The sequence below is a fragment of the Dermacentor variabilis genome, chromosome 9 (assembly GCF_050947875.1).
Source record: "Dermacentor variabilis isolate Ectoservices chromosome 9, ASM5094787v1, whole genome shotgun sequence".
In the NCBI taxonomy this organism is placed as follows: Eukaryota; Metazoa; Arthropoda; class Arachnida; order Ixodida; family Ixodidae; genus Dermacentor; species Dermacentor variabilis.
The window spans coordinates 89635824-89650705 of record NC_134576.1 but is presented as its reverse complement, the minus strand read 5'-3'; the positions used below and the strand labels follow the sequence as shown (position 1 = coordinate 89650705).

Sequence of the window (14882 nt, the reverse complement as noted above, 5' to 3'; positions counted from 1 at the left end):
TATGTGAAACATATTTCCTATTTTTTTTTCGCATATAGCTCGAATTAAGTAGAACGAGAATGAGGATGGTGGCACCGAATTTTAATAGTTCACACGAGCAAGACGAGATCCTCGAAAGTCCGCAGTCTGCTTCATGTTACAACCAAGCTTGACCCTTCGTAATTACTGTTAGCATATTACAGAATTTGAACGCAGGCAGATGAGCGAAGTCGTACCCTGATCTAAGCACTAATCGCGACTCGCGCCCCATGCGGGGCCGTCAATGAATGTGCTGCAGCTCTGTCAAGCAAGCGCTTCAGGGTTGGGAGTCGCACACTGTGGCATTATAAAACGTTCTTGCAAACTGATTTTGCCCGCATTGTTTATTGCAGACCCTTGCCAAGGCTGCCCACGACCTCAAGCAGCGAAAGAGCTCCTTGAAAGTGTACCATCAAGGTCAAAAGGTGAAGCAGCGCGAAAGCGCAGTTATTCTTGTTCACTTTTTCGGTTGCACAAAGCATAGCTATCACGAACGAAGAATGTCAATGTCGCCCAAAAAGGGCTCGTAGTACACAGTTATGAAGTTGTATACTAGGATACTCAGGCGACATTCCTAGGGTTGTCGTATGGATTCTTTTCTATAACCTCAACATTAGCTTCTTCAAGTCTATTAGGCAGCGCGAAGCCATGTATTTCTTTTTTTTAATGAAAATAACACATAATTCATATGAGATTCATCTAAATTCCGTACGAATTATACGCAATTAGTGGAATGACGTATGCATCGTTTCAGTAGAGGTTCTTCTTTATTATTATCATAAGTTTGCATTTCCTGATGGTGCTTTTATGGTTGCCCATGTTTAAAAAAATCTCACATGTTACAACACGTTACGTGTTACAAGCGACACGGTCGCGTCTTCGCAGTCGCTCGCAGTCGTTTGCAGTTATCGACTTGGCGTCGCCAAGTCGATGTACAGAGTCTTCTGGTAGTGAAACGGACGATTACACTATCGTGCGCGTTCGTGCCCCTGCTCGTCGTATTCGCAGAGTCCCGAGGGGGCGGAACTGGGCCAGCGTGCCCCCGTGCTGGTGCGAGCGGACACCGTGTCCAGGTGCATGCGCTGCTCGGCGGGATTCTCCACGTTCGGGCTGCGGTGGAAGCACCACTGCCACGCTTGCGGGATCGTGAGTGGAACCTACACCTTGTGTGGCCTACGTGCAGTCTGCCCTATACATGCTTTCTTGTGCCCGCAAAAACCTTATTTGGGTACTTAATTTTTTCTTCCGCGCCCGTATGAAGCGAGGGAATAGAACGACTGGAGAAAAGCTGGACGCTGGAAAACGGCGTTTCTCCTGTCTTGTTTTCTTTCCTCTTTTTCCCCAAAAGCGCTTGTCATATTTAACAACGTTGAATTTCAAACTAGCCAAACTGCCCGTATTTTCGTTTACTTGCGCGGAAGTTCAGGCACACGTTTCAAAGGGATCATTACGGCAACACTAAAACTGGAAAGGAGTGACAGCATATCAAAAGTACGCTATCGGTGAATCTTGGCTAACTAAAGCAGCACTGCTTTTTTTGAAATGCAGTACGACAACAACAACAACAACAACAACAACAACAACAACAACAACAACAACAACAATAATAATAATAATAATGTGACGAGATTTCTTCATAATTTTTTCCCCGCAAGTTGTGGTGGCGTGACGTTATGTCTCCCCCAGTCACTGAATGTTTCGCGCGTTGCTCCATCTTTCCACCCGCACGTTGACATTCGTTCGGCATATTAGGTATTCTATAGACTTAAGTCCTCAGCATTCTCATTTCCCGATAACTGACTACAGCGCACAGGAAGCACCAAGCTCTCTATGACGTCATGTCCTGTCACCCGAGCCGTATAGCGTTAAGCCGTCCATAAAAGCTTGGAAGGTTCGTTGGCGACTGGAAAAAGAAAAAGCGTTGGTGGTTACTGACGCAGGAAATACATTAGCTTTACATCTCGCTACCATGGGACCCTCCGTTAAAGCTTGTCCCCCTCTCTCTTTTATACAAAAATTTTGATTAGATTAACATGTGATTCAATTGTTTCAAAGTGTGCCGCAAAGAACAAGTACTGGCACAGGCCTCGAACTTCGTTAGAGCCGGTACTCAACCGCGCTCGTCACAGCCCCGTGGCACTCTGGCTTTACGCGCAAAGTTTCGGCTTTGATTGGTGTCCGATCACTGTGACTTGCCGTGCTTCGTTGTAACCGGAATGCGGAACTTCGGTATTCTGCAATATCTGTGCAATTCATTCGCAGTCCAGCAAGTTTTACTTGATAGGCACATGCTTTAGAGAAGAAAAGAACCAAAACGATATTCGGGAAATATAGACTTCCTGCCGGGATCGCGTTTTAGACATCGGTGTTAAAATAGGCTCTTTTACCGCAAGTGCAAGTACCATTAGCAGTTATTTGAACGATAACACTAAAAAACAAATGAACGAGAACACTTCATATATGCGGATTACACGAATATGTCGTCTTTTATTTCCTCATAGCTTATCGCTAAACGTTCTGCGACATGTTCCAGGTAACAAATCCTCCACGTGTGGCGGAGTATCGGCGCTGTCCACGTGGCCTAGCGCCTCGTGGACAGGGCCAATACCCCTTTGATTGCGCAAATGTAATATTCTGCCGTCATCCGGTCGAGAGGACATGAAAATGGAGAGGCATTTAAATAAGATAACAGACGCGCTCTTGTGCAAACGATTGCATTCAAGCAGTCTCCTAAAAAAAATAATAAAGGGGAACTCTCCCGCTGCGATCGCTCAAATATAGCCCGAGAATGATGGTTACTGCGTGGATTTGTCTGATCTTCGTACTTTCGGCTTCGGACGTTCTCTCGAGACTTTGTTTATTACCCTTTATCTGGAGGACGGGGGTATGTGTGTAAGGAGGGGGGGGGCATCATTGGCCAAACTTTTCGAGGCGATCTTATTTTCTTTTTAACTCAGAAGGCAATGACACTCTGGGCACGCGCGTAACCAAAATGGTTAGCTCGCAAAGTCACAAAAGCATCTGAAGTCACAAGGACCAAGTTTAGCCAAATCTACGTACACTGGCCATCGTCCCAATGCTGGACGAACCGCCGTGCCAGCAGCTCCCGTAGGCACTAGCGCCAGAACTCCCTGCATGATAATATTCTTGTAGGAAATTCTGTTTGCTTTAGCTCATTCTACGCCCAGCCAAGTGCTGTCCATGCCCGTGCTCGCTGCGAACAGCGCATGCGCTGCTACGTTCTAGCACCTCGGTGTCTAGGTGGCTCAGAAGCTATAGCAACATAACTGGGCTGTGCTTGTTTGCCACGCGCGCTAGCGAACAGACAAACGAACAAGCCAAAATGATGAAAGAAAGGAGAACGAAGCTCTGTTCAGTGCATGCATGCAGCGCTTTCGGCGCTTCATTTTTGTTGTTGTTGGTGGTAGTGCATTTACGGGCGAACGGACAAGAATAGAGAGGAGAATGCAGTGACTGGAACCGTTGATTCCCGTCTCATTCTAGGCTTATGTCGTTGTGCGCGCTGCACGTACTGTCGCCGTCAGACTTAACCCGATCATCGTAAACACGTAGTTAGCGGCGTAACTGAAGAGAGCAATTCAAAGAGACGAGTGCCGTTTATAGAGCACATATCGGATACTTTAGACGGATGACATATTAAACTTACACATTCAGACCATTCAATCTAGACATCTGCGGCACTTTACGCAGGAGAATAAAAAAATCCGATCGTGGAGTGTTCTGGATAAGTGTGACAGAGGCTGTATAATTGCAATTTTCCGCCAACCATCCGAACGAAATACGTCATGGGTGAGTTTTCATAATGGTTTTGCTGCAAATTACTGTTAACGACAGCCGTCACGCGTGCAAATTTCTCGCGCTTTTCCAAATAAGAGTTGCTGGGAATCAACGCTTTCTGTTGCCCGCCTCACACGCACACACGCGCGCGCGCACCTTTATTGCATTTTCACTCATGCAATTAATTGCTCCATGTTGTTCGCACGCCGGATTTCTACGCCCAGCCTGATAATGATCATTGCATGTGTAAGTGTTCCCTACACACACCACCATCCGCAAGGTGCCGCCACCAGCACAGCAGGCAAAGCAGACTTGATCTTGTTGCGTATATGTTCTACCAATCACGCGGGGCATACCCGCAAAAGCGTTCCACTTACTGAACGGAACTTACGACGAACGAGATCAAGGGTGCCGATCCCACTTGCGGTAGTTCATTGTGTGTCTCTCGGCGCAGGTTGCGTGCAGCAAATGCGTGTCGCGCAAGGCCCGCCTGCACTACGATGGAGGTCGCGCGGGCCGCGTGTGCGACGCCTGCTACGCGGCCATGGTGCCGCTGGGGGATGACGACCAGCAACAGCACTGCCCTCTGCCGGGCTACGAGGAACTGCCCTCGCCCGCCGGTCCGGTTCCCCCGTTCCCGCTGCCCCCGGGACAGCAACAGGTATAGTGTCATCATCATCATCATCATCACAATCATCATCATCATCCTGGCTACGCCCATTGCAGGGCAAAGGCCTCTTCCATACTTCTCCAACTACCCCGGTCATGTGCTAATTGTGGCCATGTTGTCCCTGCAAACGTCTTAATCTCATCCTCCCGCCTAACTTTCTGCCCCCCCCTTCCACCTGCTGCGCTTCCCTTCTCTTGGAAACCAGTCCGTAAGCCTTAATGACCATCGGTTATCTTCCATCCTCATTCCATGCCCTGCCCATGCTCATTTCTTTTTCTTGATTTCAACTATGATGTCATTAACTCGCGTTTGTTCCCTCACCCAATCTACTCTCTTCTTATCCCTTAACGTTACACCCCACCATTCTTCCTTCCATTGGTATGGTGTACTAGTACATTATTCAGGTATACTATAGCAACAGGTATGAACGTAAGCATTGGGACGAAACTCAAATTGGGGCTCACTCGTGTTTTCTTTTTTTTTCTTCGAAGTTCTTGAACTTCTACCACGCGCTTTTCTTTCGTGAAAAGGAGTACAGTTAGCAAGTTTGTGATGGTTGGGAAATACGAGATTCTTTCATCTGTTACGAAAGTTGTCTAGAAATACGAGACCTGGCGTCATCGGCATCCTTGTGACTTCCTGAGACATATGATTTTCTGCCGTCGTCTGCCAATTCCACCTATGCTCGCGTATCACAGCCGTAGCGATCGCAGGAACGGAGCAGGCCACTTTATCGTTACGTCATGACGCATCCAACGTCTGGTTAACGAAACTAAAGCTGGTTCCTGGAAATAAGCAATGCCTAGGAATTTATTTCCCTATTTTCCACGTCATTGGCGCTTCCTAGTGCATTTCTGATGCTACAGAGCGTTTCGACCTGCACTTATCCCAAACGTGAGAAATTCCGAAATGTTATGTGAGTATACTCATTCAGCGTAAAGATGAATTTCGCTCTAAAGAGCCGCCAATTCCAACATGACACGTTAAATGATTGTATATTGCAGTACTGCAAGGCATTAGGTACTCCAGAGAAAGATAATACAGATTTTGCCCGCCAATTTGTTTCTCTTCTATGCCTTCGTCCTGGTTTCCTAAAAAGCAAAGTTTGGTAACCGTGGCGGCACATAATCTAGAGGGCAACAAATCAGGGGTGCTATTCTGCATGCTGTCAAATCGGGCCACGCTTCCGAATTCGCCATCTTGCCAACTCTGATTGGCCTAGTCGGCTGCTACGGCCTCTCTAGCTGATTGGTTCAGAGTGCCGCCATTACAAAATGTGGCGGAATTCGGCAATGTCACTATCCAATGTGGCGGAATTTGCAGTTTCTAGAGCGCAGAAGTTGCTTATAAATGTGGCCGGCAGCCTACGTATGCAGTATACGACGACCGCCCAGCGCTCCTCCTTTCGAACCGCTCTGGCAAAACACAGTAGTTAGCGAACACAATTAACGTATTTAATCCTAATTGCATTTCCCAAGTGTTCTGACGGGGAGTATCCGGTCCCTACCTGCCTGAATTTCGGTTCCTACACTGCGCAGTGTTCGGGCGCCGTGCTCAGCGGCTACCTGCGGCTGAAGACAGGTGGCCGCCGCGCCCACTGGCAAAGGCGCTGGTTCGCCCTGCACCGGGATTTTGTGCTCTACTCCTTCCGCTCGGAACATGTGAGTGCTTAAGGGCTGAATGCCCCCACTCGACTCTCGCCGAGTGGCGCACAACGCCGTCCCGTTACTGAAGAAGGCGCGCAGCTTCAACGAAAATCCGTCAATCGCACCATGAGGAGTAGCCTGAGAAATGCGCTCTCACGCCGGTACATTCGAGTGTAGACGCCGAGAGCACTTGGTTAGGAAGTTTACTCTCGGGAATCGTCATGGGGGTTGTTATTAAAACGCATCAACCACTTCTTTCTGGAAGTGGCGCTGCCGTGGACTTGTTTGGAAAACATTGAGGACCGTAGGGAACTTCCGCCTTCCAGAAGCGCTGGGATTGAAAGTTGGTGGTAGCGTTAAATGGGCAATGGTAGAGATGAGCTGTATACGTTTTGAGTATGGGTGTAAGAAAAGCCGGAAAGAGATAGACGGAGGCGCGGGTGTGAAAGACATTGGAAATCGTACTATATAGAGACACACGTTTTAATAAAGTAGAGATACGCGAAATGCGAGACTGCGATAGATGTAGTAAAACCTGGTTACCCCAAGAAGGCCGCGTGTCTCTTTGTTGAAGCCGCCCCGTTCAAAAGGGCCACGCGCATTGAAATCACCGTCGTCATCGTTGAGTAAAAGAGGAACGTCGGCTGGAGGGACGTTCCACAATGCGGGGATTTGATTTTTAGATTACGCATGCGCCGTTGATGTATAACGCTCGATGCCTTTCGTTCTGAGAGATTAATCGGTCTTTTTTCCGCGCGCGATCGAAGGACGAGCTTCCGCTGACGTCGGTTCCGGTTCCTGGTCTGGCTGTCGCCGCCGCCGAGAAGGCCGACGGCCTGGAACCCCGCAGCTGCGCGGCCGCCTTCAAGCTCTTCCACCAGCGGAGGGCCTACGTCTTCCAAGCGCAGGACGCCCAGGACGCACAGAGGTGCGTGTTTACCAGGGCCGGCCTGCTCGATCGGGCCTTTTTTCTGTAGGACGTAGTTGGCGGTTCCAGTAGCTGAACGATGGAAAACACTGACTTTACGATAACAGATTGCGAGCGCGCAGACTGCTTAGAATGTTTCTTTTGGAGGTTAATGGTGAATATTTATTATTGGTTAACTTGGCTGAAATCGGAAATGCTTGGCGACGATTGTATCGCCGGTTTGTCTACGAACAATACATTGTACAATGATCGAAGAATGATAACATGAGGCGATGTGAAAGAACATTGCGGTAATAAGGAACTTTTCACAAACATGCCTATACAGACTATCTATGTCAGTCAAATCTACCCAAAGCCACACACACACACACACACACACACACACACACACACGCACACGCACACGCACACGCGCGCGCGCACACACACACACACACACACACACACACACACACACACACACACACACACACACACACACACACACACACACACACACACACACACACACACACACACACACACACACACACACACACACACACACACACACACACACACACACACACACACACACACACACACACACACACACACAAACACGCGCGCGCGCGCGCACACACACTCGCACTTTGTTACGTAATGAAGTTAATTGAAGCTAACGTACGTAACTCCTTGCCCTTCTTCTTTTCTTTCACCCGGTATTTGCAGGTGGATGGCAGCATTGGAGAGAGCGTCGAAAGCGGAAGAGCCTAGTTAGGCAGCCGCCGAATTAAACGTGGAGCCGAGTACTTTAACAAACCACTCACAAGCGCCGGCCACGCAGAGAGCCACGACCCCTGCCGGCCGGTGAAGTCGGCCTGTAGCAAAATGAGCGCTCCTTGTCAGTGCCGTTCACCATCCCCAGTGTGTGTTCTAGTCATCGCTCTTCTCGTGAAGTTGTAGATGCATTTGGGGTGTAGTTGGTGCGCTGGCACGTTTAGAATGCACAGACCATACCGAGCGTCCCACCTGACTAGGCATGTTTGGTTTTTCGACTATTCTCTATCGAAGCATTTTCTGCTGCGTATTTACGACAGCGCTTCGAGAAGCTGCCCTGTTCTGATCTCAGCCATGCCCCGCGATTACCCGACGTCTATTCGTCTATTAAATGGACTGTAGGTGAATGGTGATTGCCTAGGGTGCACGTTTGCTTGATTTTTTTATTGTATCGTGATGGGTTATGACGACAGACCGTCCTACCGTCGACAAGGTATACATATGTCATGACTGATTCATTCAAATCGTATTTAATGACTGCGTTGGTTAGTAGACCTTCATACAGCGCGATGCTTAACTACCGTTGTGATTGCGGGTTCAATATAATTTCGACCTGAATTATCCATCACTTTCCGAGTTGGTCATCTCGTCGTTCTTTTGTTGTTGATCACATGAATGTAGAGGTCATTTTTGTTGTAGCAACATAATCAATGCCGATAATAGGCAACCGATCATTGTTATATAGCACATTTTTTTTTGCGACGACAAACCCTGTCAAGAAAGTTCGCAGCATTTCGCTAGTCATGTTTGATTAGAGTAAAGAATTCGACCCTGGAAATGTTTCCGTTCCATTCTTATTTCGAGTTGAGCCAAAATATTGAAGGCATTTAGCAAACCATATGCGCAGTCGTAGACTCTGCGGGTCAACCACGAGCATTTTCATTTTCATATTCTTAATGTTTGGCTCAATTCAAGGGAAACAAGATACACTGATCGCCTAGAAAAAGAAAACACTTTAAATATTTCTTGGCGGTTGATTGGGTTTTAACAAGAGACTAAAGGAATTGATATACTCCAGCGGCATAACAGGTGCAGATGATGCAGGTTATCTCTACGTTGACCTAGACTATGATATTAACGCTGTGTTCTTCAGTGTAAGCTTATCCGTGAAGCTTGCGCTCCCATATTATGGCCCAGAAAACGGTATGTGTGATCGCCATGTAGTATCGATTGCGAGAATACAAGTGACGTTGGCGCCCAAAAGTGGTGCAGTGAAATAAATGCGGACGAGCGGCTTCCGCAGAACTGGGAACTACCTCGCACGCGGACAGTGAAATTACCGGAGAAGACAGGCAGGTAAGGTCCGACTGGCTACCTCGTACTAGGATAAGGGCAAGAGGGTTTGAGAGATAGTGTAGACATAGGACAAGCGAAAGTTTTCAATAGCATGAATGGGAACGAATTGGCTCGAGACCTGAATATCGCGAAGCGCGCACGGTTTGTGTAAGGTCGAAAACATAATTTTGATGCACTCGGCTAATAGCGAGAATAAATTATTTAGGACACTCTGCTGCGAACTTAAGATTATCACGTGCTAATTTTAGATTGTGCGAACGAATCACATTTGTAGAAGTCTGGCGTTTAAAAAATGTTGGCGGTTACTTCTTTTGACGTAGAATTACGTCCTAACGCCACTTCAGGCTACGAACTTGTGATTAGGTCACGTATTTCGAGGACAGCTTTTGTTGAACGATACAATTTTATACTTGCAGAACCTTTATACCTCAAAAAAAAAAAAACAAAGGAAACTTGGAAATCTCTGCATGCAGGTATTAGAAGAGGACACCAGTGTCATACCTGTAGCTTGAATGTTGGATTGTGCCGGTTTCTTAGTCTTAGCGGTCAATATCTACGGAAGCCGTGCTGGTCACCGTACAGTCCTAGCAGACACCTAGGGAAAGGTCTGGAGAAAGGGTGCGTTGCCACATGACGCATTGTTCGATCACGCCCCCTCCTCACTCCCCCCTCCCTCCTCCCCCCTGCACCAGTCGTTTTATGACTGCTCCGCCCGAACACGCTATTGAGCCGATCCGCGAGTGATTCTATCTTGGAGAAATGTCGCGCGTTCAGGACTGACACTGACGTTTTGATTAGAACAATCACGCTTGCTGTGAGCCACTTCTTCGTGTATGTCATCAGTCCGAAAAGTCACTGGTGGTTTTGTGGCACCAGTTTTATCCTATTGCTATTGACGACACTTCGAAGCTGGCCGGCCATGATGCTTTGGGCACGGTGTCAGTGGTCGTGAGCCAATGAGAAAGCGTCCAGGAAAGTGAAGGCAGCGTGTTTATAAAGAACTTGCATTTTTGTCTTGCATTTGTCAGACCCTACACTGAAAACAGCAGCCGTACCGGAAGATATAGTCGATGGCAACCACTACTTCTATTCAAAGCTCATTCAAACCATTTACGTGGCTTTACTAAGAGCTTTACAATCACAGCAGTTATTAAACTCCCTATAAGCCCCATGTTTTGATCCCGGACACAGTGATTGACGAACAGATTCGGGTACCCGCGCATTCTCCCGTCGCCTACGGACAGTAGAGCTATCTACAAAGCGCCACTTTTTCGAGAACATCAGCATAATATCTCGGCACACATTGCAAGCAAAGCCAAATAGACATCTAGAGTTTTTTTCCCTGTCAAGATAAGCAAGTTTGTGCACATTTTAGCAGCTGATTGGTGACGAAAAGATTCAGTGTTTCTCCCATGGTGCCGTATCAGACGAGACAGGGACGTGCACATTTCGCTTAAAATGTGCACGCTTTTGCGCAAGATTTTGTGCAAGACTTTGCGCTTACTGCTGCATTGTCCATGCTCAAATTTCGCTGAAAGTTGGCATTTCGGAGTCTACGTCGTTCAATGTAAAATTGGCACAGTTAGTTCCTTGTTTTTAAGGAAAAAAAAAGGAAAGTTATCTTCGTTTATGGGTATGCAAGCTGCCGCCGAGATGGCGCTAGCATAAACTTGTGTCGCCTCTTGATGGCAGCTGCAGAAAGTAGCCAGAAAGTGCCGCGGGTTCCAGAGGAGCGGATAGCACGTGACAACCGTCCGTGAACTTCCTGCGGCTGCCCAAAGGCCGCCGCACAAGCTTATGCTAGCGCCATCTTAGAACCAGCTTGCATTCCCATACACGAAGACAACTTTCCATTTTTTCCATGAAATATCACTTTAGTAACTGTGCCAAGTGTAACATTGAGCGAGGTAGACTCCAAAATGCCATATTTTTGCGATATATGAGCAAGAAGTATGCAGCGGTAAGGGCAAAATATTTTTAAAGATATTTCGAGTATCTGTATGTATTACCCAAAACAAGACATCTATGACTCATCTGCGGCTCATGAAGTGTGTTCCAGCGCCTGTAGAACGCGAAAACATGACCTCCAAATTTGGTTTTCTTTATTCTGAGAGAGCCATGGTTGGAGGGGTGCGACGTGGACTACTAACCCCTCAAGAAAAAGTGCTCGCGCATGTACGGAGATTTAAGAAATGGTACGATTGAAGAACTCCGATTTCAGCTGCACGACGCTTGAGGAGCGGCGAGCACGTAGACACCGGATGCGACGGGGACTATTAACCCTAAAAAAATAAAAGTGTTCGAGCATGTACTGAGTTTGAGTCGGCAGTTTGAAAACTGGTACAAGTGAAGAACTTCTATTTCAGCTGCGCGACGTATGAAGTACGACGAACATATAGAGACTGGACTGTTCAGAAGCAAAACCACTTTGCCCACAGATCCTTGTTGTGACGCTCATCCCACTGCCAATGTGTATTCACTGTGCTCACATCTCGTTAAGCGAATGTTTCGTGCCCGAGGTTTGCGCCGAGAGCGTTCAGTTAGAGTCGATAATGTTGTAGTTGCGCGCTTAAGCTGTCCAATCATATCACGTGGTCCCATGCAGTCTGACTGTGTTTCGTTGTAGGGCCCCATGCTGAAGCGTAGTCGTTAGCACTGCACCTATGTGACAGAAGCTCCGCATGTGTGTACCTTTAACTCTTGCGGGGCCAGCTTGGTTGCGAAGAAAGATAAAAATGCAAATTGTTCTGTGATCGCGCGACACTGTTTGCCTGTAGTGCTTGTTTAGCGGCTGGTGAGTTGCTGGAGCGTAGTTGATGTAAATACGCAAAGTTTACTCTCTCTTTTCATTTGAATTCACGATTGCACGGCTCTGTGGTGTTGTAACATAAGTTGCAAGTGTGCCTCTCCTACTTAAAACCGTCTTGAAGAAGCTCAACTTTTCGTCTTAGTTGTCCGTGGCGTAGGTTACCTTTCAAAGGGTTTGGACAGATAAGAAAACATATTTAACCACACTGACTGGTTGGGTCAATGCGCCCGTTGAACCGTGCTTAAGCGCTGATTTTCGAATGAGCAGTTTGCTTGGTGAGGCACACCCGACAACGGTCTGCGGGAACAAATTTGGCCACTGGCGCACAGAACCCGACCTGCTCCACATCGAAGTTTTTTGATCGGCCAATAGTCGAAGCCGATTTTCTTTCCTTTAAAGGAACGCTGAAGGTATATATCGTTATGCTAGATTGGTGTGGCACTCCTCTAGACTAATAAATAATTTAATGTCATCGATGCTCTAAGCGGAGGCTTCGCATATCCAGAATCGGCGCCAAAGAAAATTGGCGAGACCACCTCGAAAGTGCGCGCATCAGGCTTCCGATTGTTAAAAGAGAAAGATGGCACTGCGCTCGAAAGTAATGAAAGCCTCCAAAGAGACAGCTCTTGTAGGCATTTACTACGTAACAGCGGATAGGATGCTCCTAAACGCAGTGAAACTCGTGACGTCACACCGTCATAATCAGAGCTGTAGTTTGGGCGTCAAGTTGAGGAATTGGAAGTTCGACCTCAATTCTTTTTTTTTTTCTGTTCCTCTGAAAAGAAGATTGCCCAATGTGTTACGCAATGATGCTATTCCAGCACAGCATGATAACTCTTGTCTTTGGTATCACTTTAAGCTGCATGGAAAATGGAGAACAGAAGAGGTCGCCCTAGAGAGAGGTCCTGCCTATACGCACTACGTTTGACCTAATGGTGCCCCTTTGCATGGTGCGGAACAGATGTGTTTTATTTCTGATGCGATGAAACGGACCTGCGAGAAATGAGAAAGCGAAAGTGTTCGAATCGCCCACGAGTGCAACGAAGCACGACGAGGCACCATTTGAGCGGTTGGCGTTAGGGCCACGGTGAAACGCACACTGTGCAATTTTCCCCAGTCAGTGTGCGATGTAGGCTAATCTAAAGCGCCTTACAGCGCGAGCCTGAGTGCTGGGTTGTTGACAGTGCCAAATTTGTGGACGCATCTTGTAGATTTGTGGCTGCTTCACAAAGATGCAACATTTTGACTCAACCTGCACCATAGGCACGATCGAGTAACTTGGATATTTTTTCCCTTTTTGAAATGCAATCTGTGGATTGATATTTTTGTTATTGACATCACACTGTCTTCTCGCCGACGTGCGCGTTTTCGCGACAGCTGAAAATGACTGATCTATCTCGTCACGATGGTCTCTCTCCTTTTGTAATATTGTGCGAGAATTTTTCAATAAGCACACGATATGAACTTTGCAGGGAAAGACTGAAAGCGCACACTGTATTTATTCCTGTCCCTTTTTATTCTTAAGCCGTGTCAGACGTGATACGTGCCACACTTGTGCAAGAATAAACATGCTGTGCAAAAAATCATACATGTCTCGCTGTTTCTCAACGTGCATAGAAGACCGAGACGTTGGATCTATTGGGACCGCCCTCGAAGAAAACAACAAAGAAATCGTCCTAGCAGGTTTTGAGTACGCCCTTTCTGAGGCTGTTGAATCAATTTATTGTGCAAAGGAGGAGGTAACAATCAAGTTGCTGTAACCGGGGGTTCAGCACTCAGAAGAACAGCATCTGAAAGGTTAATTTCCTCCTCCGTCTGTACAATTGAACCAAAAGAGAACATATATACAAAATGTTGTAAGTCGGTTTCCCTACAAGGCTGTTTTCCAACCCAGAACTTCCGACTACATTTCCCATCGCTAAGTTCTGTCTTCAATGCAAGAGGCGCAAGTCGTCATACTTCCGCCATAATGACGAAATATAATATTCATATTCAATACCCTTTTCCACGGAGAATCCCCTCGGAGTAGAGATTGCGGGCTCGGTTGCGGCGTTGGTAAATGCGGGGCTGTTAAACGGGAATAATACTTCGTTGTACAAGTCTGTGGACGGGGAGGTTTTCTTTTTTTTGCTGGCCAAAAGCCCTTGTCGTGCATGCGTATAATCTATTCTGCAAATGGAGCATTCGTATGGTGGGCTGCCGTTTCATTCATGACTTCAATTATGACAAAACGTTTACGTATAATCTCATCAAGGAGTTATCTGAATGATGCGCAAGCATTTCGTAGTGTACGACATGGTGTTCAGTGGTTGTCCACTGGTGCGTTTGGATTAATTGCGAGAACGACCCTGAAAAAATCGTGAAAGGGATAAGCGTGGTTGCAACATCGAGCTGTTAAGTTGCACTGATGGCATATCGATCTGACGCCACGGCTGCTCCACAGTTCTGGATTACTAAAGGTACACCTAGCATAGAGTTTCCTGCAATGCACTAGAGGGAACTCTGACGCTGGAGTCGCTGACCCACCATGGGAATGATGGGAAGTAATAATAATAATAATATTTGGGGTTTTACGTGCCAAAACCACTTTCTGATTATGAGGCACGCCGTAGTGGAGGACTCCGGAAATTTTGACCACCTGGGGTTCTTTAACGTGCACCTAAATCTAAGCACACGGGTGTTTTCGCATTTCGCCCCCATCGAAATGCGGCCGCCGTGGCCGGGATTCGATCCCGCGACCTCGTGCTCAGCAGCCCAACACCATAGCCACTGAGCAACCACGGCGGGTAATGATGGGAAGTACGTGGATTTGCCTGATCTTCGTGCTTGTGGATTCAGACATTCTTGTGGCTTTGCATATTAGGCTTTATATGCCTTCATTGTCGTAAATTTCAGAGC

General features: G+C 47.3%; 1 protein-coding gene across 2 annotated transcripts in view; it reads left to right on the top strand.

Moving 5' to 3' along the window:
* LOC142557108 (FYVE, RhoGEF and PH domain-containing protein 2-like) overlaps positions 1-13570 on the top strand; it is a 75306-nt gene extending 61736 nt beyond the window's left edge. For both annotated transcript variants that reach the window (XM_075668717.1, XM_075668718.1), the window contains exons 15-20: positions 372-443; positions 1027-1164; positions 4271-4477; positions 6025-6147; positions 6900-7060; positions 7772-13570. In XM_075668717.1, the coding sequence (XP_075524832.1) occupies positions 372-443; positions 1027-1164; positions 4271-4477; positions 6025-6147; positions 6900-7060; positions 7772-7820 (750 nt within the window). In that variant the 3' untranslated portion in view covers positions 7821-13570. The remainder of the gene's footprint in view (positions 1-371; positions 444-1026; positions 1165-4270; positions 4478-6024; positions 6148-6899; positions 7061-7771) is intronic.
* The last annotated feature ends 1312 nt before the right edge of the window (positions 13571-14882 follow it).